The 21,935-nt window shown below is 45.7% G+C and overlaps 1 protein-coding gene across 8 annotated transcripts in view; it reads left to right on the forward strand.

The window, feature by feature from the left end:
* The window catches only part of LOC140208564 (uncharacterized), a 45,200-nt gene that overhangs the window by 17,233 nt on the left and 6,032 nt on the right, over positions 1-21,935 (forward strand). For 6 of the 8 annotated variants that reach the window (XM_072277307.1, XM_072277311.1, XM_072277306.1 and 3 more), the window contains 24 exons: positions 3,958-4,049; positions 5,713-5,879; positions 11,463-11,634; positions 11,733-11,798; positions 14,013-14,370; positions 15,670-15,756; positions 15,911-16,081; positions 16,237-16,407; positions 16,567-16,737; positions 16,884-17,054; positions 17,210-17,380; positions 17,536-17,706; positions 17,862-18,032; positions 18,187-18,357; positions 18,513-18,683; positions 18,830-19,000; positions 19,156-19,326; positions 19,482-19,652; positions 19,808-19,978; positions 20,134-20,304; positions 20,460-20,630; positions 20,788-20,958; positions 21,115-21,285; positions 21,441-21,611. In XM_072277307.1, the coding sequence (XP_072133408.1) occupies positions 3,958-4,049; positions 5,713-5,879; positions 11,463-11,634; positions 11,733-11,798; positions 14,013-14,370; positions 15,670-15,756; positions 15,911-16,081; positions 16,237-16,407; positions 16,567-16,737; positions 16,884-17,054; positions 17,210-17,380; positions 17,536-17,706; positions 17,862-18,032; positions 18,187-18,357; positions 18,513-18,683; positions 18,830-19,000; positions 19,156-19,326; positions 19,482-19,652; positions 19,808-19,978; positions 20,134-20,304; positions 20,460-20,630; positions 20,788-20,958; positions 21,115-21,285; positions 21,441-21,611 (4,020 nt within the window). The remainder of the gene's footprint in view (positions 1-3,957; positions 4,050-5,712; positions 5,880-11,462; positions 11,635-11,732; positions 11,799-14,012; positions 14,371-15,669; positions 15,757-15,910; positions 16,082-16,236; positions 16,408-16,566; positions 16,738-16,883; positions 17,055-17,209; positions 17,381-17,535; positions 17,707-17,861; positions 18,033-18,186; positions 18,358-18,512; positions 18,684-18,829; positions 19,001-19,155; positions 19,327-19,481; positions 19,653-19,807; positions 19,979-20,133; positions 20,305-20,459; positions 20,631-20,787; positions 20,959-21,114; positions 21,286-21,440; positions 21,612-21,935) is intronic. The other 2 variants (XM_072277314.1, XM_072277313.1) reach the window with 2 other exon arrangements.

The following is a 21,935-nucleotide window of genomic DNA, read 5'->3' on the forward strand; positions in this document are numbered from 1 at the left end:
TTGGAGAGTGGCTCATGTTGTTCCGTTGTTTAAAAAAGGATCGAAAAGTAATCCGGGAAATTATAGGCCGGTGAGTTTAACGTCGGTAGTAGGTAAGTTATTGGAGGGAGTACTAAGAGACAGAATCTACAAGCATTTGTGTAGACAGGGACTTATTAAGGAGAGTCAACATGGCTTTGTGCGTGGTAGGGCATGTTTGACCAATCTATTGGAGTTTTTCGAGGAGGTTATCAGGAAAGTTGATGAAGGGAAGGCAGTGGATATTGTCTACAAGGACTTCAGTAAGGCCTTTGACAAGGTCCCTCATGGGAGGTTAGTTAGGAAAATTCAGTCACTAGGTATACATGGAGAGGTGGTAAATTGGATTAGACATTGGCTCAATGGAAGAAGCCAGAGAGTGGTGGTAGAGAGTTGCTTCTCTGAGTGGAGGCCTGTGACTAGTGGTGTGCCACAGGGATCAGTGCTGGGTCCATTGTTATTTGTCATCTATATCAATGATCTGGATGATAATGTGGTAAATTGGATCAGCAAATTTGCTGATGATACAACGATTGGAGGTGTAGTAGACAGTGAGGATGGTTTTCAGCACCTGCAGAGGGACTTGGATCAGCTGGAAAAATGGGCTGAAAAATGGCAGATGGAGTTTAATATAGACAAGTGTGAGGTATTGCACGTTGGAAGGACAAACCAAGGTAGAACATACAGGGTTAATGGTAAGGCACTGAGGAGTACAGTAGAACAGAGGGATCTGGGAATACAGATACAAAATTCCCTAAAAGTGGCGTCACAACTAGATAGGGTCGTAAAGAGAGCTTTTGGTACATTGGCCTTTATTAATCAAAGTATTGAGTATAAGAGCTGGAATGTTATGATGAGGTTGTATAAGGCATTGGTGAGGCCGAATCTGGAGTATTGTGTTCAGTTTTGGTCACCAAATTACAGGAAGGATATTAATAAGGTTGAAAGAGTGCAGAGAAGGTTTACAAGGATATTGCCAGGACTTGGGAAACTCAGTTACAGAGAAAGGTTGAATAGGTTAGGACTTTATTCCCTGGAGCATAGAAGAATGAGAGGTGATTTGATAGAGGTATATAAAATTATGATGGGTATAGATACAGTGAATGTAAGCAGGCTTTTTCCACTGAGGCAAGGGGAGAAAAAAACCAGAGGACATGGGTTAAGGGTGAGTGGGGAAAAGTTTAAAGGGAACATTGGAGTGGGGGCTTTTTCACACAGAGAGTGTTGGGAGTATGGATTGAGCTGCCAGATGAGGTGGTAAATGCGGGTTCTTTTTTTAACATTTAAGAATAAATTGGACAGATACATGGATGGGAGGTGTATGGAGGGATATGGTCCGTGTGTAGGTCATTGGAACTAGGCAGAAAATGGTTCGGCACAGCCAAGAAGGGCCAAAAGGCCTGTTTCTGTGCTGTAGTTTCTATGGTTTCTATGATGGGTGAGTCCAGAACTAGAGGCCACAGTTTAAGAATAAGGGGTAGGCTATTTAGAACGGAGTTGAGGGAAAACTTTTTCACCCAGGGAGTGGTGGATAGGTGGTATGCTCTGCCCCAGAAGGCAGTGGAAGCCAGGTCTGGTTTATGCTGCTTTTTGCTAACTGCCCTATGATTGCGGAAGAGATTTCCAACCCTCTCAAGCTGAGTCACGTGAAATCGGTGGACAGGCAGACTTCTATCTGTAGAAAGCCCAGGTTGCAGCGGGACCCTGCAAAGGATGAAGCGAGCCTCAGCCAAGGGTCCCAGTTGAAGGTGGGCACGAGTGATAGACAGGGGGAGGCCTCGCCAGGTAGACCAAAAGTATCACCAGTAGTGTCGGAACATGAAGAGGTAGATGAGGGGGAACGGTGATTTCACAGAATCAGGAGACTACAGGATAGGCTGCCCTACGTAGTGCCGGGGTAACAGAGTGTGACCCCTACCGCTTTGGGGAGATGTGCCACTGCCTTTTACACCTGGATTGGACTTTGTGTTTTGCAGGAAGGGCTGGCCAATTATGTCAAAGTCATGAGGGCATGAATAAATGTGGTAGGGGTAGAGTGTAACGCCGTGAGAAATGTTTTACTGATAATGCAATGGCTTCTTTGTAGCTGCAGTGATTGGATTATGGCTAGAGATAACGGGAACTTTGCAATATGCCCTGTCCAACGAGAGGAGTGGTTTTCTTTCTTGTGGGCCGAAAGCGAGAGGTTCGCGGGCCTTCGCTCGGCAGAAGATGAAGAGAGAAGTTACCAGAACGTAGAGATCGTAGACGTCATGACGCAGTGGACATGGAATGGGGCCGGGAGGGGCGGGGGCAGGACGGGAAACAATGGAGAACTAAAGAACGGGGAAACCGTGAGCTCCGACGTAAGCTAAATCGTTTAACTGCATATGGTGCACTGTCTGTTATTTTGTGGTACTGGTTTGTAACATCCACACAAGCGAGATTTCACAAGTTTGGCGCGGCCGGAGACTTTCTTCCCATAGGCTAAGGCCACCGGCCACAACCTGAGGGTTACAACTGTAACAAGCGACAAGCAGCTCATGGTCTGAGATTGCCGTAGGACAGAGGGACCGAGGAGTATAAGCGCACAGTTCGCTCAATGTGGCGACACGGGGTGGTGAAGAGGTGTTTACCACGGCATCCTTCAACAGTCGATGTACTGAGTGCAGGAGTTGTGACATTATTTTATTTTTTTAAATGAGAATTTAAAAAATACTGGCCGCACTGTCCATAAAATCACCCGATTTAATCTTAGTCTTATCATAGGACAATTTGCAATGACCAATTAACCTGCCCACGGGTACGTCTTAAGACTGTCGTCGGGGGGTGGGGGGGGGGGGAGGGGGCGGCAACCGGATCAACTGGAGGAACCCATGCGATCACGGTGAGAACCTGCAAACTCTTACAGGCAGCGGCAGGAATTGCAACTGGGTCGTTTGAACTGTAAAGAGCTGTTTTAACCATTATGTATGAGTCGTTGGTGAGACTGTGTTTGTAGGGGTGAAGGGGAATGAGAGGGTGGATGAGTTGGTAAAGAGGGCGTTAAAGAAAGAAAATGTGGAAATGCACATTAGTATCAGTAAAGCAGAGGTTAAGTGTGTAATCTGGGAAAAAGTCAACCGAATGTGGCAAGAAAGATGGGACTGGAGGGGAAAGGGAGGCATTTATATCAAATACAAAAGAGTGTTTCAGTTACTAGTATAGGTAGTGGAAACAGAAGAGAGGAAACTGTGGACTAGGTTAAGGCTGGGGCATTGTGCATTAAACAAAACATTGAAAATGATAGGGAAACACCAGACAGGATTGTGTGAGGAATGTCAGGAAGAGGAGTCAGTAGAACATGTAGTTTTGTGTTGCAGGAAGTATGGGATACAGAGAGAGATTATGAGAAATAAATTAAGGGAGTTGGGGATGCAGGAATTCACATTAAAAGGGTTGCTGGGCATGGGTGAGAGAGCACAAGTCCGGGTATTTTTAGCGTTTTTAAGGGGTACAGGGGTTTTATATAGAATATGACGAATAAACAGGAATAGGATACTAGGATGGTCAAAGATGGGAGGGTGAAGTGTCGGTTTGTGTGTGTGTGTGTGAGATTGGGTGAAGGGATTTAGAATGTATGTCTAGTGCACATTCTGGAGCAGTGGGCGGCGGTAATGCACCATTAAGCTGGATGCCAACCGCTGTAAAACAAGATACAGAGAAAGAGAGACTGTGTTTGTAGTACAAAGTATAGTTCTAGACGCTATATGTTTGAAAACCTTTGGGTAAAGTGGAAATAGTGCAGAGAAGATTTGCGAGTGTGTTATCAGGGCCAGAAGGCCCATTTTTTGGGGAGAGGATGGCGACTCTATGTCTTTACTCCCTGGAATGTAGGAGACTGAGCAGCAACCTGACAGAAGTGTTTTAAATCTGAAGGGCAGAGTAACTGACCCACTCTGTTTTATTTGTGTAATACAGGTTATCGCCAGCAGGTGGTGCTTTCTTCCACTCGGACGGCGCACAAGAAGACGCCAACCAACCAACGTCAGTCGGAGTCAGAATGGACACAGGTATGTTCACTGGGCTCTTTCTCATTAAAATCCGTCCTTATGGTACACGTGTAGTCAAATCATCAGTAGTTAAGAGGAATAAACTTGGGCGATAAAGGGCCAGAGAGAAAGTATCATAAACCAGGGTCATTGTTCCTACTGGTAAAGCATCCTTCAGCACTGGAACAATTCACCAGGTCCAGCGCAGGGACCTAACAACGGGAATAGTCGAATCACTCTGCTCACCGTGAAAATCTTCACCTGAGTGAAAGGGGAAGGAGCTCCTGAATAAGGTGGGTATGGGTGAAACTCAGACAGGAATACAGCACCGGGCAATGTATCTGACCAGGGAACAGACAGAATTTCTGTCAGTATTTGTTACATCCTGATGTGGGAAATGCCTTCAACAGACAGTGAGAGAAACAGATGTTGTTTTCTCTTTTGGAAGGCCAGGAGTGAATTCTCCCCGGATTTTCGGGTTGTTGCACAAAGGAGGTGAGGGGAGTTTCCCGGTGTCCGTTTCTGTGGTCGAGTTAAGGAACGTTATATTGTGGGAGAATGTGCTGGGTGCGGGAGACAGTGAACAAGAAAAAAATTAAACAGGGATTCTGGTGGTGCGGTGTGGTCCACTGAGCAATGAAATATCCTTGGCGAATAGGATTAAAGTAAAACAAAATGATAAGTAGAGAGGGCACCGCACAGAATGCTGGAGGAACTCAGCAGGTCAGGCAGCATCTATAGAGAGAAATTAACTATTGACGTTTCGGCTTGAGGAATCTTAATCAGAGAATTTGTAAATTGATTTCAAAATTGTATTGGGCACATACAATGGAGTCAGGATTGGAGGAGCGTTGTTCTGGCTGAAGGTCTGTGACCAGTAGTATCCACAAGGATCATTCTTTCGCCATGAGTCGTGTGTGATGTAAATAAATTAATAATAAACTATGTATTACTCAAAATGACATCTTTGTAAAACCACATAAGTGGACTGATTCGTTGACTTGCAGAGTTGGCGGAGTTGAGTAAATTTGGGACTGTTGTCAAAGTGTTCAGCATCCAATCAGAAATATGAACAGAGAGTCGCCAAGAACAGTTAATTCAGGCAAATGTGAGAAGTTGCACTTTGGGAGGCCAACTTTGCGAGCGATGTGCGCAGTGAATGCTGGGACCGGTAATATGATTGATGTACGACGGGTCTTGTGATGGATGTGCATAGCTCCGTGAAAGTGGCAACACAACTGGTAACGTGATAACGACGAGTTGAGGTATTTGTTAAAGTTGGGATGTAACTGGATGAACGTTGGTTAAGAGACTATTTCAATATTGTGCAGAAATCTGGTAAGCACATCACGAGAATGATGTGGAGGGTCTGGAGAGTGTGCAGACGAGTTTCACCACAAATACCAGAGGGAATAGATTTAAGATTAGAGGGGAAAGTTTAAATGGGATTTAGGATGCATGTTATCCGCAGAGAGTGATCAGTGCCTGGAATGTGCAGCCTGGGGGTGGGAGGAGGGGGACTGAAAACGGATACCCAGCAGCATCTGAGAGGTGTTTGAACTCATGAGTAGGCCGGGAACGGAGGGATATTGACACGTTCCTGAAGATGGGATTGGTTTAAATTGGCATCGTGGCCGCCTTCGCATGAGACATCTACTATTTTATGTTCCATGACTGACTACAGATCTGAACTCCGCAATCTCCGCCTTCCTGTCAAATTGTGAGGATCACCAACTCTACCAGTTGACGAGATTCTACATGAAGCGACTGGAGCAGGCGATTGAGGAGGATGTGGAGGGAGTCGGCTCCATGTTAATGGGCGAGGATCACTTCACCAGGCGAGAGTATCAAGTAAGTGGAAGGAACATAGACTGAGTATAGATTCTACTGAATCTGTCACAGACAGACAGCACCGGTGTAACGGCACCTCTGGGCTATGAAAATCCTGCAATGCTTGTGGTCAACATCAAGGAAAGAGTTTTCATCTCTGGAAACCCTATTCACCAATGCAAGCCTCTCGTCAGTTTTCTGAACACATTCATTTTTTGGACAGGTTAGGATACAGACAATGATTGACAGGTGTCTTTAATAATATGACAATTGACGGACATTGAAAGTGGACAGAGAACCACTTTACACCACTCCGTCTGACATCACATTATGCTCCCAATGTTCGACCTTAATGGCCATTCACCAATCTGTGTTCTTCTGATGACCCACGAGTTTCCCACAAATCAAATATATAATGACTCTCGTCGACCTTCAACCCCATTTTCAATTGACCAGGTAACACTGACTATCATCTCTCATTTGAACTGCTGATCCTTTTTTGATCAATATCCCAACATGCCTCATGGTTCTGTTACCTTTTGTTAATTGTGACTCTTCCAATTTGAGTTTGAAATTATAGACAAGAGACAATAGACAATAGACAATAGGTGCAGGAGTAGGCCACTCGGCCCTTCGAGCCAGCACCACCATTCACTGTGATCATGGCTGATCATCCATAATCAGTATCCAGGTCCTGCCTTATCTCCATAATCTTTGATTTCGCTATCTATTACCACAGCATATACTGTTAACACTGGGATGTGCAACATCACTATCACTGAAAATATTCCAAGCATCTACCGCTCACACAGAATTACAAAGAAACAGCTTTCCAATGCTCCTTGTGCTACTGGAATGCATTCACCTATTGCCACCCAGACTGAATTTTAGTGAAGAGCCACACACCACACTGAACACTGCATTCCACGTGAGGCAGCTGACAATTTCAGTCCAAACTTCTTACTCAACATTACCACCAGTTGGCTTTGGTTTGTCACACGTGCGCACTAGTCGTGAATTTGCTGTCTGCTCCTCACTGCCAATTCCCAGCTGTAGGCTGACACTGGACCCCTCATGGAGCCTGGCAGTGAAGTGTGAACCTGCTGCGGTTCACCGGCAATTACCCCAGGGGAAATCAACGGTGATCCTGTCACAGTTTGACCTAGCCATAGTCATCAAACTCTACAGTATAGCAACAGGCTCTTCCGCTCATCTGGACCACACCGACCTATTATCTGTTTAGTCCCATTGATCTGAACCCGGACTGGAGACATCCATAACTCCCCCATTGGTGAATTTACCCAAATTGATCGTAAATGTTCAAATTGAATGTACATCGACTAATTCCGATGGCAGCACGTTCCACGTTCTCAGCGGCGTCCGAGTGAACAAGTTCCCCCTCATATTGCCTTTCACCTGTCATCGTTACCCCATGTCTAATTCCAGTCCCACCCAACCTCAGTAGTAAATGCCTTTCAGCACTTACTCTCTCTATACCTCTTATAAACTTGTACACCTCCATCACATCTCTCCTGGTCCTCCTACACTCTGTGGAATAACCTCCTACCGTATTCACACTTTCCCTATATCTCAGGACCTCAAGTTCTGGCAACAATCTGCATTTTTTTTTCTGCACTAGTTCAATCTTATTAATATCCTTCCGAGAAGTAGGTATACAAATTAGCCTCTGACACATCAATTTAGACATATATCCCAGCTTCTGTATTCAATATTTTGATTTATGAAAGCCCATGTCCTAAAAGCTTTACAACGCCATCTAACTTCGACAACACTTTCAAGAAATTTTGGATCTGAATTCCCTGATACCTTAGTTTTACCGCACAGCTCAATGTCTTAGTGTTATCGTGGTTTGTCCTCAAAAAGTGCAACACCTCACATGTGTCTTTAAATTCTACCTCCCAATCTCCATTCCACCTTTTTCTAGCTGTCCCATGTCCCGCTGCAAGCTCCGATAACCTTCCTCGCTGTCACTACCTTGGTGTCATCCACAGATCTGCTGACCCACTTTACCACATTATCATCCAGAGCGTTGATGTATATGACAGACAGCATGAGACCAAGTACAGATCGCTGCCGCACACCCCTAGTCATAGACCTCTAGTCAGAGAAGCAAACCTCTACTGCCACTCTTAGCACTACCACTCAATGCCTTAGTGCTGTCGTGTCTTCATTACCTTGGTGTCTACCTTGGTATCGTCTCCAGATCTGCTGACCCAGTTTACCACATTATCATCCAGGGCGTTGGTAGACAACACCAGACCGAGCACAGATACCTGAAGCACACCACTAGTCATTGACTTCAAGTCTGAGAAGCAAACCTCTACTACCTCCCTTAGCTTCTCTCACGAATCCAATATCTAAACTAACTTACTACCATGTCATGAATGTCAAGCGACTTAATCTTACTGACCAGGCTCCGATGAGGGATCGAGTCAGAGGCCTTGCTGAAGTCCATGCAGACAACATCTACTTCCTTGTTTTCATTACTTGCTTGGGAACTTGTTGAGAAAATATAAGATTGGTTAGGTAGGATCTACCAGGCAGAAATCAGTGTTCACTATACCTGATCAATCCTCGTCCATCCAAGTACTCATATTCAGTCCATTAGAATACCTACCAATAACTTTACCACCACTGGTGTTAGGCTCATCAACCTGTAATTCCCTAACTTTTTCTTACCTCCTTTTCAAACAGCAGAACAACATTATCTACCCTCCAATACTTCCGCATCTAACATTTTAAATATCGTCACTGGTGCACCTGCAATCTCTGCACTCGCCTCAGACAAGGTGTGAAGGAAAACCCTGGGGATTTACCCCCCCCCCCATCTGCCTCAAGACAGCAACACCCCCTCCTCTGTATAGAGTCCATGATCTCACCGCTGTTTGGCTCACTGTAAAGACTCTGTATGTCTCCGGTGTAAATATAAATGTAAAAAATGCATTTAAAATCCCCCCCCGCCACCTTTTCAGCATCACGCGTAAATGCCATTCTGAACTTCAATTTTGTCCGTTGCTATACTTTTGTTCCGAAAATAATCGATGAAGAGTTTGAAGTTCTCTTTTTCCTTGTCTGCTAGAGCATTTGTATTTCTCTTGAATTTCTTGTAGCCATCAAGCACCTCATTTGATCTTCGAGCCTGTACTTGAGATGCACTCAGGGCCTCAATGTCTCTCAATACCCAAGCTTCCCTAAACATGTTACCCGTACCTTTTATTGTCTCAGGAACATTCAAACTCTGTATCTATGGTCATTTATGCATTGGAACTCTGTACTCTGAAAATTTCAGTTATGGAGGCCTCACACTCACCAAGCACATCTGTACCAGAAAACAACCTGTCCCAATCCAGTTTCGTCAGATCCCTGCTGATACCATTATAATTGACCTTTCTACAATTTAGAATCTTAACCCGAGGACCAGACCTATCCTTTTCCATAATGATCTTTAAACTAATGGCATGATGATCACCAGATCCAAAGTGTTCCCCTGCACCTGTGCTGTTCCCTAACAGGATTCTTGTATGTACTGTCTACAGTTGTGATCTCAATATATTGATTCTGGAAACTTCCTTGAACCAATTTGACCTACAATATCCCATCCAGCCCTTTAAAACATGGGTTTCCCAGTCACTAAATGGAAAGTTAAAATTATCTACCATCAGAACCTCGTGTTTCTTGTTTCTGTGATCTCTCTACATATTTGATCCTCTGAATCCCATTGACTATTGGGTGCTCTATAATATAATCCCACTAACGTGGTCATCCCTTTCTTATTCCGTAGTTTCACCCATGTAGTCTCATTGCACCAGCTATCCAGATTGTCCTGTCTGAGCAATGCAGTGACGTCTTCTCTGAATAGTTATTCCACCCCTCCATCTGTAATCCCTCCCGCTCTATCGAATCGTGTCGAACGCAACGGAACCCTGGAATGCTGAGCGGCCAATCCTGCGCCAGCTCCAACCCAATCATATTAATGGTGACAATGCTGAGATTCAATGTGCTGGTCAATGCTCTAAACTCATCTGCCTTTCCTACAGTACTCCTTGCATTGAAATAATACACAACTCGGAACATTAGTTTCACCATGTTCATCCTTTAGATTCCTGACTTTTTATGTTGGCTTAACAACGTCTTTCCCACACAACCTCTCCATTATCCACTCTGGTTCTTCATCCCCCTGCAACTCAAGTTTAACACCTCCACCTTCCCATGCAGCGCTAACAACCCATCCTGCAAGAGTATCAGTCCCCCTCCAGCTCGGGTGCAAAATGATCACCCCCGTCCAGGTCCAATCTTACTTGGAAGAGAGCCCAATCATTCAAACATCTCAAACCCTCGGTCATGCACCATTTCATCAGCCACACGTAAACTGTATGATCGCCCTATTTCAGGCCTGGCTAGCACGTGGTACGGGTAGTACCCTTGAGAACACAACACTGGAGGACCTGCCTTTTAGCTTAGCTTCGAACTCCATGAACTCACTTTGCATGACCTCATCACACTTCTTACTCTTGTCATTGGTACCGACGTGGACCACGACTTCTGACTGCTCACCCTGCCCTTAACAAAGTTTTAGACTGGATGGGAGATATCCCTGACCTTGGAAACACATGATCCAGAAATCTTGTTCTCATCAACAGGATCTCCAGTGTGTTCTACTAGCCATTGAATGCCCCTGTTAGTTCAGTTCACTCTTCTCACCCCTTCTGAGTCACAAAGCCAAATTCAGTGCCAGAAGTATAATCGCCATGACTTTCCTCTGCTAGGTCATACCCCGAAACAGAAAGCCGTGTACCGGTTACAGAGCAGTTTCCTACAGTGGCTGCCTGTCTCCTTTCCCCCTCCTGACAGTCACCCAGTTACCTCTGTCCTGCCCCTTGGGTATAGCTCCCTCCCCGTATAACTTGTCAGTCAACCTCTCAGCCTCTTGAATGATCCTGGGTTCCTCCAGCTGCAGCTCCAATTCCTGAGCACAGTGTGTAAGAAGCTGCAGCTGGATGAAATTCCTGAAGGTGCAGTTGTCAGGGACACTAGAGGTCTCCCTGTCTTGCTGCACCCTGTAGGAAGAGCATCCCATTACCCTGCCTGGCATTCTGTGAAAAATACAGGTAAAATATTACCCCAAATCTACCAACAGCCTCCGCCTCTCCTCTCTGAACTCTCTCTGGCACAAAGCCTCAAGACCCTGCTCTATCTCTGGCTCACTCACAGTATGTCTGCTCCAATTAATCCTTGCCAAGTGGATAATTGCCCCACAAACTGTGGCATTCAGGAGGTCGTGACTGCCCCTGCTCGCTTCTTTAAAAATCTACCTGAAGTCTCCTCACTGAACCCTCTCTGACACGAAGACTCAACTCCCCACTCTATCTCTGGCTCACTCACACTATGTCTGCTCCGCTCAAACCTTGCTAGTCTGATAATTACCCCTCAATCTGTGGCGTGCAGGAAGTCTCGACTGACCCCGCTCGTTTCTTTTAAAACTTTCCCCCGCTATGAACACTTCAATGTCTCTTAGTGATCTGTGTCGAGCAGATCTGTACCCATCCCTCCGCTCCTCAATATATTCCCCATTGTTCATTACAGAGCGTGACTGAGCTGGCGGAGAAGGGAAACCGAGCGGGTGCTTCCAAACTCCTCCTGGATCTGGTAATGAAGAAGGACTCCGGGGCCCGAAGGGTGATGTGGGAATCCTTTGTGAAACAACATCACCATTTACCGAAGCTGAGCAGAATACTGAATGAAATACGGGAACGTGGTACGGTGAACAATACACTGTGTGTTACAGATGTAAATGCTGATGAATTTACAGTATTACACAGACCAGACTTCATGCAGGTTAATCTGTTTGAACAGGTGACGGCCAGTTCGCCTACATGGACACTGTGTGTGCTTTTTCTGAAACGCCTACTGACCTGGAAGGTAAGCGATGAAGCGGAAAACTCAAAGTCTTGATTTCACTCTGAGTGTCTGAATACCTGTCTTCAGAGGCCTGTTTAGAGACGATCAGAAATGGGGAGACAGGTGTTTGTTGCTGCGGCTGGAGCACAGGAAAGCATTTGCATTCGTCACAACACCTGACACCTTCCAAGTCTCGGACTGTGCACCCAGAAACCTGTATGAGTTTCATAAACAAACAATCCAGTCGGTCAGAGAGGAATCCTCAGCGTTCCTCTTACTCTAGCGCCAAATATCCGGAGATTTGACCAAACTGAAGCCAAACTGTTCCAATTGGAACATCCAACTTCAGCAAGGAAAATCTCAGACCTCCGCTCCAAAGTAGAGATGAGATTTGTTGTTATTCCTCCACAAGACCACAAGACATGGGAGCAGCATTCGGCCATTCAGCCCATCAGTCTGCTCCGCCATTCCACCATGGCTGATCCCAAATCCCACTGAACTCCATACAACTGCCTTCTCACCATATCTTTTGAAGCATTGACCGATCAAGAAACGATCAACCTCGTCTTAACTGTACCCACGGTCTGTGCCAGAGCATTCAATGGATTTGGTACTTCCTGGCTAAAAAATAAAGAATCCTCCTGACATGTTCTAAAGGATGACCCATTAACTTTCGGGTTGTGCCCTGTAGTTCTGGATACCCCCAACATAGGAAATATCCTCTCCATTTCCATTCTATCTGGTCCTTTCAAGGAGATCCTCCCCCCCCCCCACCCCCAGCATTCTTCTAAAGTCCAGTGAGTACAGGCCCAAAGTTTCGAAAATGCTCCTCGGATGTTCACCCTTCATTCCCGAAATCATCCTCGTGTATCTGCTCTGGTCTCTCTCCAATGACAACACATCTTTTCTGAGATATAGGGCCATAAACTCCAAGTGAGACCTGACTGCAGTCTTATAAATGCTCAGCATTGTCTCCTTGCTTGTAGATTCGATTCCCCTTGAAATAAATGCCAACATTGCATTTGCTTTCCTTACCACAGATTCGACCTGTAAATTAACAGTTCGGGGACTCCCAAGTCCCTCTGTACCTCTGATGTTTGACCCCTCTTTCCATTTTGGATTATGGTCTGCACTATTGTTCCTTTTACCAATATACATTATCATACATTTCTCAAAACTATATTCCATCTGCCACCTTTTATTTTGCCCACTCTTCCAATTTGTCTAGGTCCTGCTGCAATCACATTGCTTTCTCAGCACTACTCACCCCTCCACCTACCTTTTTGAAACCCGGAAACTTTGCCACAATGCAATCAATTACATTATCTAAATCCCCGGCAAACAATGTGAAAAGTAGCAGTCCCAATACTGATCCCTGAGGAAAACCACCAGTCACCGGCAGCCAAACAGAAAAAGACCCTTTTATTTTCACTCGCTGCCTGCTGCCTGTCAGCCATTCCGCTACACATGCCAATGTCATTCCTGCAACACCGTAAGATTTTACCTTGTTCAGCAGTCTCATATGTGACAACTTATCAAATGTCTTCTGAAAATCTAAGTAAATGGCATCCACTGACTCTCCTTTGTCCAGCCTGCTTGTTTTCTCCTCGATTTGTTAGGTATGACTGTCCTTCACAGAAACCACGCTGACTTTGACTTATTTTGTCATTAGCCTCCAAGTACCTCGAACCCTCAACCTTAATAATCGACACCAACACTTTCCTAACCACTGAAGTTTGGCTAACTGGCCTATAATTTCCCTTCTTTGTCCTTCCTTCTTAAAGAGTGGAGTGACATTTGCAATCCTTCACTCATCTGGGACAATGCCAGTATCAAGTGATTGTTGAAAGATAATGACCGATGCATACGTTATCTCTCCAGCAGCCTCTCTTTGGACTTGGGACATAGTCCATCTGGATCAGGTAACTTACTCACCTTAAGACTTCTCAGTATGCCGAGCACTTTTTCTTTTGTAATAGCAATGGCACTCACTCCTACTGCCCGCATTCACGGACAACAGCTCTCTGCGCGGTGAAGACATATGCAAAGTATGCATTGTTCATCTGTACACTTTCCCACACCTCACTATCCAAGAGTTTGTAGCTGCAGTCGCACAATTCCTGAATCCACATCCCGGGGATATCCTGAAATTCCTCACTGAATCCCATAACATGACAGATGGTCAATTTCATGTATTTCTTCATTTTGTGGCTGGTCTCTCCTCCCCAATGACAGCTCAGGGCCGAGAGGAGTTTCTGGGTCCATTTCCTCATGAAGCAACCTGCCAGGTGATTGACTGGGTGAAGGAGGAAGTTAAACGTCAGAGTGGAAACACATGGAATGAAGCTGGTAAAAGGAGCCTCCTGAACAGATTACGCTACCTGTTTGAGTCTCAAAATCGTGAGGTCGCACTGGGATCTGTGAAAAAACTTTCATTCAGTGGAATGACACTGACCCCGTTTGACTGCGCGGTCCTGGATCATGTCATTGGACTCTGTGATACAATAAAATACCTCAACCTGGAGGGCTGCCACATTCGGTGTGAAGGAATCCAGCGGCTGGGACCCGGGCTGCACAAGTGCCAGGAGTTGAGGTAACTTGATTTATTTCTCACTCTGAACTGTGAAACTGTTCCATTGTGTTGTTTCAATGTAAGGGGATTCAGGTGAAACTGCAATAAGTCAAATTGTGAATGCCCAGAGGATCGGTCAGTAATTACCCAAGGACGGAAGGGTTCTGTGGTTCCTTGTGAAGGGATGTTGGAGACTTCATCAGATCAGTGAACAACGGTCATTAGTTTAATGTTATTAAATCACAGAAATGGCTGTGTTTCTCACTGCCTGTGACACGTCCATTCACAATGTTCCTTCTCACTGTTACTGACACCCAGACCTACACTGACTGCAGCAGGTGGGTCAGAGCTTCACACCCGCTTCCCGGTCGGGACAAGAGACCGTCAGCAGACTTTCCCTGTGAGAGCGAAAGAATTACCATTGTGAGATTGCCCTCCCCTGCCCTTCCCCGTGTGTGACTATCACCATCAGTCCACCTGTGTGACTTTACTCACTACCAGATACCCAGACCCAATGGACACATCTTCTCTCTCGATTATGATCCTCGGTTCAGACCCACCCCTCCCGGACAATCTATTACTGCATCCTCTCTTCTTGTAGGATAATCATTTCCCCTCAGACCCTCTTGTGGAACCTCTCATCCCCACTCCCCTTCCTTTCTTGGGGATCTCTTCCCCGTCCCATTCCTCCTGCGGGCTCCCTCATCCCTATCCCCCTTCCGTTCCTGGGTTTCTCTCTTCATCGCCTTGTGGATCTCTGTTCTCCATCTCCGTTCATCCTGTCCGATCTCTCCTGTGGGATCTCTCTTCCCCATTCCTCTTCCTCCTGAGAAATCGCTCATCCCCATCCCCCTTCCTCCTGTGGGATCTCTCTTCCTCCGCCCCCTTTCTCCAGTGGGATCTCTCTTCCCCATCTCCGATCCTCCTGTTGGATCTCTCTTCTCCACCCCCCTTGCTCAGGTGGGGACTCGTACACAGTCTCTCATCGACACTTTCCTATTAACAAATCTTCCTCACTGTTGGACTTACTCTCATTTTCCAACTCTGCCCCTTCCGACCTTCTCAGGTCAGGGAGACTTTTCCAACCATTGGGAAATGACACAGAATATGGGGAGAATACACGGTCGCACCAGCAGGTTAAATTGCTGACATTCGGTGAATACCCTGGAGCTGGGCAGTGAGGGACATTGACAGTGACGGGAACTCCGATCAGTGATTTACTGAAGGGTTTAATGTTTCCTCAAATATCCGAGTGAGAGAAATTCCCTCAGGCCCGCGGTTTGAATCACTTTGTTCATCAATTTGTCTGTTTGTGTTCAGCCTTGGGCGGAATGAACTGGGAGATTCAGGAGTGAAACCGGTGTCTGCGGCTCTGAGGAACCCGGAGTGTAAAATACAGAAACTGGGGTAAGTACCAGACTGTGGGAGATTGTGTTTACAGTCACTGGGTGTCTTACACTGAACATTAATGTGATCATAATTGTGTTAGTGATAAACACTGGGGATTTGTACCGTCTCCTGTCTCTCTGTGTCCTTCACCCTCACTCACTGTCATCTCCAGGCTAGACAATGTCGGTCTCACAGATTCTGGTGCCAAGGATCTCATCTCCGCTCTCAGTACAAACTCATCACTGACGGAGCTGGACCTGGGTGCTAACAAACTGGGAGATTCAGGAGTGAAACCGGTGTCTGAGGCTCTGAGGAACCCGGAGTGTAAAATACAGAAACTGTGGTAAGTACCAGACTGTGGGAGATTGTGTTTACAGTCACTGGGTGTCTGACACTGAACATTAATGTGATCAGTAATTGTGTTACTGATAAACACTGGGGATTTGTACCATCTCCTGTCTCTCTGTGTCCTTCACCCTCACTCTCTCTCATCTCCAGGCTGTATGATGTCGGTCTCACTGCTAATGGTGCCAAGGACCTCATCTCCACTCTCAGTACAAATCGATCACTGAAAGAGCTGAGTTTGAATGATAATAAACTGGGAGATTCAGGAGTGAAACTGGTGTCTGCGGCTCTGAGGAACCCGGAGTGTAAAATACAGAAACTGTGGTAAGTACCAGACTGTGGGAGATTGTGTTTACAGTCACTGGGTGTCTGACACTGAACATTAATGTGATCAGTAATTGTGTTACTGATAAACATCGGGTATTTGTACCGTCTCCTGTCTCTCTGTGTCCTTCACCCTCTCTCTCTCTCTCTCATCTTCAGGCTGTGGAATGTCGGTCTCACAGTTTCTGGTGCCGAGGATCTCTCCCCTGCTATCAGTACAAACCGATCATTGATGGAGCTAAACCTGAATGATAATCAGCTGGGAGAATCAGGAGTGAAACTGGTATCTGCAGCTCTGAGGAAGGCGGAGTGTAAAATACAGAAACTGTGGTAAATACCAGACAGTGGGGAATTGTCACTGTGTCTCTGATACTGAACATTAATGTGATTAGTAATTATGTTGTTGATTAACATTTTGAATATGAACAGTCTCTTGTCTCTCTGTGTCCTTCACCCTCACTCTCTTTCATTTCCAGGTTGAGGGATGTCGGTCTCACAGATTCTGGAGTCGAGCAACTCGCCTCCGCTCTCAGTACAAACCCATCACTGATGGAGTTGAACCTGAATGATAATAAACTGGGAGATTCAGGAGTGAAACTGGTGTCTGAGGCTCTAAGGAACTCGAAGTGTAAAATACAGAAACTGTGGTAAGTACCAGACTGTGGCAGATTGGGTTTACAGTCACTGGGTGTCTGACACTGAACATTAATGTGATCAGTAATTGTGTCACTGATAAACACTGGGGATTTGTACCATCTCCTGTCTCTCTGTGTCCTTCACCCTCACTCTCTCTCATCTCCAGGCTGAGGAATGTCGGTCTCACAGATTCTGGTGCCCAGGATCTCGTCTCCGCTCTCAGAACAAACCCATCACTGAAAGAGCTGAGTTTGAATGATAATAAACTGGAAGATTCAGGAGTGAAACTGGTGTCTGCGGCTCTGAGGATCTCGGAGTGTAAAATACAGAAACTGTGGTAAGTAGCAGACTGTGGGAGATTGTGTTTACGGTCACTGGGTGTCTGACAGTGAACATTAATGTGATCAGTAATTGTGTTACTAATAAACACTGGGGATTTGTACCATCTCCTGTCTCTCTGTGTCTTTCACCCTCACTCTCTCTCATCTCCAGGCTGAGGAATGTCGGTCTCACAGATTCTGGTGTCGAGGATCTCGCCTCCGCTCTCAGTACAAACCCATCACTGACAGAGCTGAACCTGAGTGCTAATGAACTGGGAGATTCAGGAGTTAAACTGGTGTCTGCGGCTCTGACGAATTCGAAGTTTTGTATACAGAAATTGTGGTCAGTACCAAACTGTGGGAGATTGTGTTTACAGTCACTGGGTGTCTGACAGTGAACATTAATGTGATCAGTAATTGTGTTACTGATAAACACTGGGGATTTGTACCGTCTCCTGTCTCTATGTGTCCTTCACCCTCACTCTCTCTCATCTCCAGGCTTTCTGATGTCGGTCTCACTGCTAATGGCGCCAAGGACCTCATCTCCACTCTCAGTACAAATCGATCACTGAAAGAGCTGAGTTTGAATGATAATAAACTGGGAGATTCAGGAGTGAAACTGTTGTCGGCTGCGCTGAGGGACTCGGAGTGTAACATACAGAAACTGTGGTAAGTACCAGACTGTTGAGATTGTGTTTACAGTCACTGGGTGTCTGACACTGAACATTAATGTGATCAGTAATTGTGTTACTGATAAACACTGGGGATTTGTACCGTCTCCTGTCTCTCTGTGTCCTTCACCCTCACTCTCTCTCATCTCCAGCCTGTGGAATGTCGGCCTCACAGATTCCGGTGCCGGAGATCTTAACGCCGCTCTCGGAGGAAACCCTTCACTGACAGTGCTCAATCTGAATAATAATAAGTTGGAAGATTCAGGAGTGAAACTGGTGTCTGCGGCTCTGAAGAAATCACGGTGTAAATTACAGGAATTGCAGTATGTACTAGTCTGTATGAGATTGTGTTTCCAGTCACTGAGTGTCTGACATTGAACATTAATGTGATCAGTAATTGTGTCACTGATAAACACTGGGGAATTGTACCATCTCCTGTCTCTCTGTGTCCTTCACCCTCACTCTCTCTCATCTCCAGGTTGAGGAATGTCGGTCTCACAGATTCTGGTGCCAAGGATCTCGCCTCCACTCTCAGAACAAACCGATCATTGATGGAGCTGAACCTGAATGATAATAAACTGGGAGATTCAGGAGTGAAACTGGTGTCTGCGGCTCTAAAGAAGGCGAAATGTAAAATCCAAAAACTGTGGTAAATACCAGAGAGTGGGAGATTGTCACTGCATATTTGACACTGAACATTAATATAATTAGTAATTATATTATTGATTAACAGTGAGAATATGTACAGTCTTCTGTCCCTCTGTGTTCTTCAACCTGATTCTCTCTCTTCTCCAGGCTGCGGGATGTCGGTCTCACAGATTCTGGTGCCAAGGATCTCGCCTCCGCTCTCAGTTCGAACCCATCACTGACGGAGCTGAACCTGGGTGCTAATAAACTGGGAGATTCAGGAGTGAAACTGGTGTCTGCGGCTCTGAAGAATTCGGAGTGTAAAATACAGAAACTATGGTCAGTAGCAGAATGTGGGAGATTGTGTTTACAGTCACTGGGTGTCTGACACTGAACATTAATGTGATCAGTAATTGTGTCACTGATAAACACTGGGGATTTGTACCGTCTCCTGTCTCTCTGTGTCCTTCACCCTCACTCTGTCTCATCTCCAGGCTGTATGATGTCGGTCTCACAGATTCTGGTGCCAAGGATCTCAACTCCACTCTCAGTACAAACCAATCACTGACGGAACTGAGTTTGAATGATAATAAACTAGGAGATTCAGGAGTGAAACTGGTGTCTGAGGCTTTGAAGATCTCGGAGTGTAAAATACAGAAGCTTTCGTAAGTACCAGACTGTGGGAGATTGTGTTTACAGTCACTGGGTGTCTGACACTGAACATTAATGTGATCAGTAATTGTGTTACTGATAAACACTGGGGATTTGTACCGTTTCCTGTCTCTCTGTGTCCTTCACCCTCACTCTCTCTCATCTCCAGGCTGAGGAATGTCGGTCTCACAGATTCTGGTGTCGAGGATCTCCTCTCCGCTCTCAGAACAAACCCATCACTGACGGAGCTGAACCTGAGTGGTAATAAACTGGGAGATTCAGGAGTGAAATTGGTGTCTGAAGCTCTAAGGAACTCAGAGTGTAAAATACAGAAACTGTGGTCAGTACCAGACTGTGGAATATTGTGTTTACAGAGACTTGGTGTCTGACACTGAACATTAATGTGATTTGTAATTACATTACTGATTAACAGTGTGGATATGAACAGTCTCGTGTCTCTCTGTGTTTTTCACCCTCACTCTCTCTCATCTCCAGTCTGTACGATGTAGGTCTCACAGATTCTGGTGCCAAGGATCTCGCCTCCACTCTCAGCACAAATCGATCACTGACAGAGCTGAACCTGAATGATAATGAACTGGGAGATTCAGGAGTGAAACTGGTGTCTGAAGCTCTAAGGAACTCGAAGTGTGAAATACAGAAACTGTGGTCAGTATCAAACTGTCGGAGATTGTGTTTACAGGCACTTAATATCTGACTCTGAACATTAATGAAATCTGTAATTGTGTTCCAGATAAACACTGGGGATTTGTACCGTGTTCTGTCTCTCTGTGTCCTTCACCCTCACTCTATCTCATCTCCAGGCTCAGGGATGTCGGTCTCACAGATTCTGGTGCCGAGGATCTCGCCTCCGCTCTCAGAACAAACCCATCACTGACGGAGCTGAACCTGGGTGCTAACAAACTGGGAGATTCAGGAATGAAACTGGTGTCTGCGGCTCTGAGGAACACAGAGTGTAAAATACAGAAACTGTGGTAAGTACCAGACTGTGGGAGATTGTGTTTACTGTCACTGGGTGTCCGACACTGAACATTAATGTGATCAGTAATTGTGTTACTGATAAACACTGGGGATTTGTACCGTCTCCTGTCTCTCTGTGTCCTTCACCCTCACTCTCTCTCATCTCCAGGCTGTATGATGTCGGTCTCACTGCTAATGGTGCCAAGGAGATCATCTCCACTCTCAGTACAAATCGATCACTGAAAGAGCTGAGTTTGAATGATAATAAACTGGGAGATTCAGGAGTGAAACTGGTGTCGGACGCGTTGAGGGTCTCGGAGTGTAAAATACAGAAACTGTGGTAAATACCAGACAGTGGGAGATTGTGTTTACAGGCACAGGGTGTCTGACACTGAACATTAATGTGATCATTAATTGTGATACTGATAAACACTGGGGTTTTCTATCGTCTCCTGTCTCTCTTTGTCCTTCCCCTTCACTCTATCTCTCATCTCCAGGCTGAGGGATGTCGGTCTTACAGATTCTGGTGTCGAGGATCTCGTCTCCGCTCTCAGTACAAACCCAAAACTGACGGAGCTGAACCTGAGTTATAATAAACTGGGAGATTCAGGAGTGAAACTGGTTTCTGCGGCTCTGAAGAATTCAGACTGTAAAATACAGAAATTATGGTCAGTAGCAGAATGGAGGTAGAGTTTGTTTACGGTCACTGGGTGTCTGACACTGAACATTAATGTGATCAGTAATTGTGTTACTGATAAACACTGGGGATTTGTACCGTCTCCAGTCTCTCTGTGTCCTTCACCCTCACTCTCTCTCATTTCCAGGCTGATGGATGTCGGACTCACAGATTCAGCTGCCGGAGATTTTGTGTCCGCTCTCAGTACAAAAACTTCACTAATGGTGCTCAGCCTGAATAACAATAAACTGCGAGATTCAGGAGTGAAACTGGTGTCTGCGGCTCTGATGAAATCACGGTGTAAATTACAGGAATTAGGGTAGGTACCAAACTGTAGGAGGTTGTGTTTACAGTCACTGGGTGTCTGACACTGAACATTAATGTGATCAGTAATTGTGTTACTGATAAACACTGGGGATTTGTACCGTCTCCTGTCTCTCTGTGACCTTCACCCTCTCTTTCTCTCATCTCCAGGCTGAGGGATGTCGGTCTCACAGATTCTGGTGCCGGCGATCTCGCCTCTGCTCTCAGAACAAACCCATCACTAACAGAGTTGAACCTGAATGATAATCTGCTGGGAGATTCAGGAGTGAAACTGCTGTCTGCGGCTCTGGGGAACCCGGAGTGTAAATTACAGAAACTGCAGTGAGTACCAGACTGTGGGAGATTGTGGTTATAGTCACTGCGTGTCTGACACTGAACTTTAATTTATCAGTAATTGTGTTACTGATAAACACTGGGAATTTGTACTGTCTCCTGTCTCTCTGTGTCCTTCACAGTCTCTGCTCATCTCCAGGCTGTGGAATGTCAGCCTCACAATTCAGCTGCAGGATACCTTGCCTCCATTCTCCCGAGAAACACTTCACTAACGGTGCTCATTCTGAATAACAATAAACTGGGTTATTCAGAATTTAAACTGTTGCCAACGACTCTGATGAAATCAGAGTGTAAATTACTGAAACTGTGTTA

Source organism: Mobula birostris, chromosome 13, assembly GCF_030028105.1.
Source record: "Mobula birostris isolate sMobBir1 chromosome 13, sMobBir1.hap1, whole genome shotgun sequence".
Lineage (NCBI taxonomy): Eukaryota > Metazoa > Chordata > Chondrichthyes > Myliobatiformes > Myliobatidae > Mobula > Mobula birostris.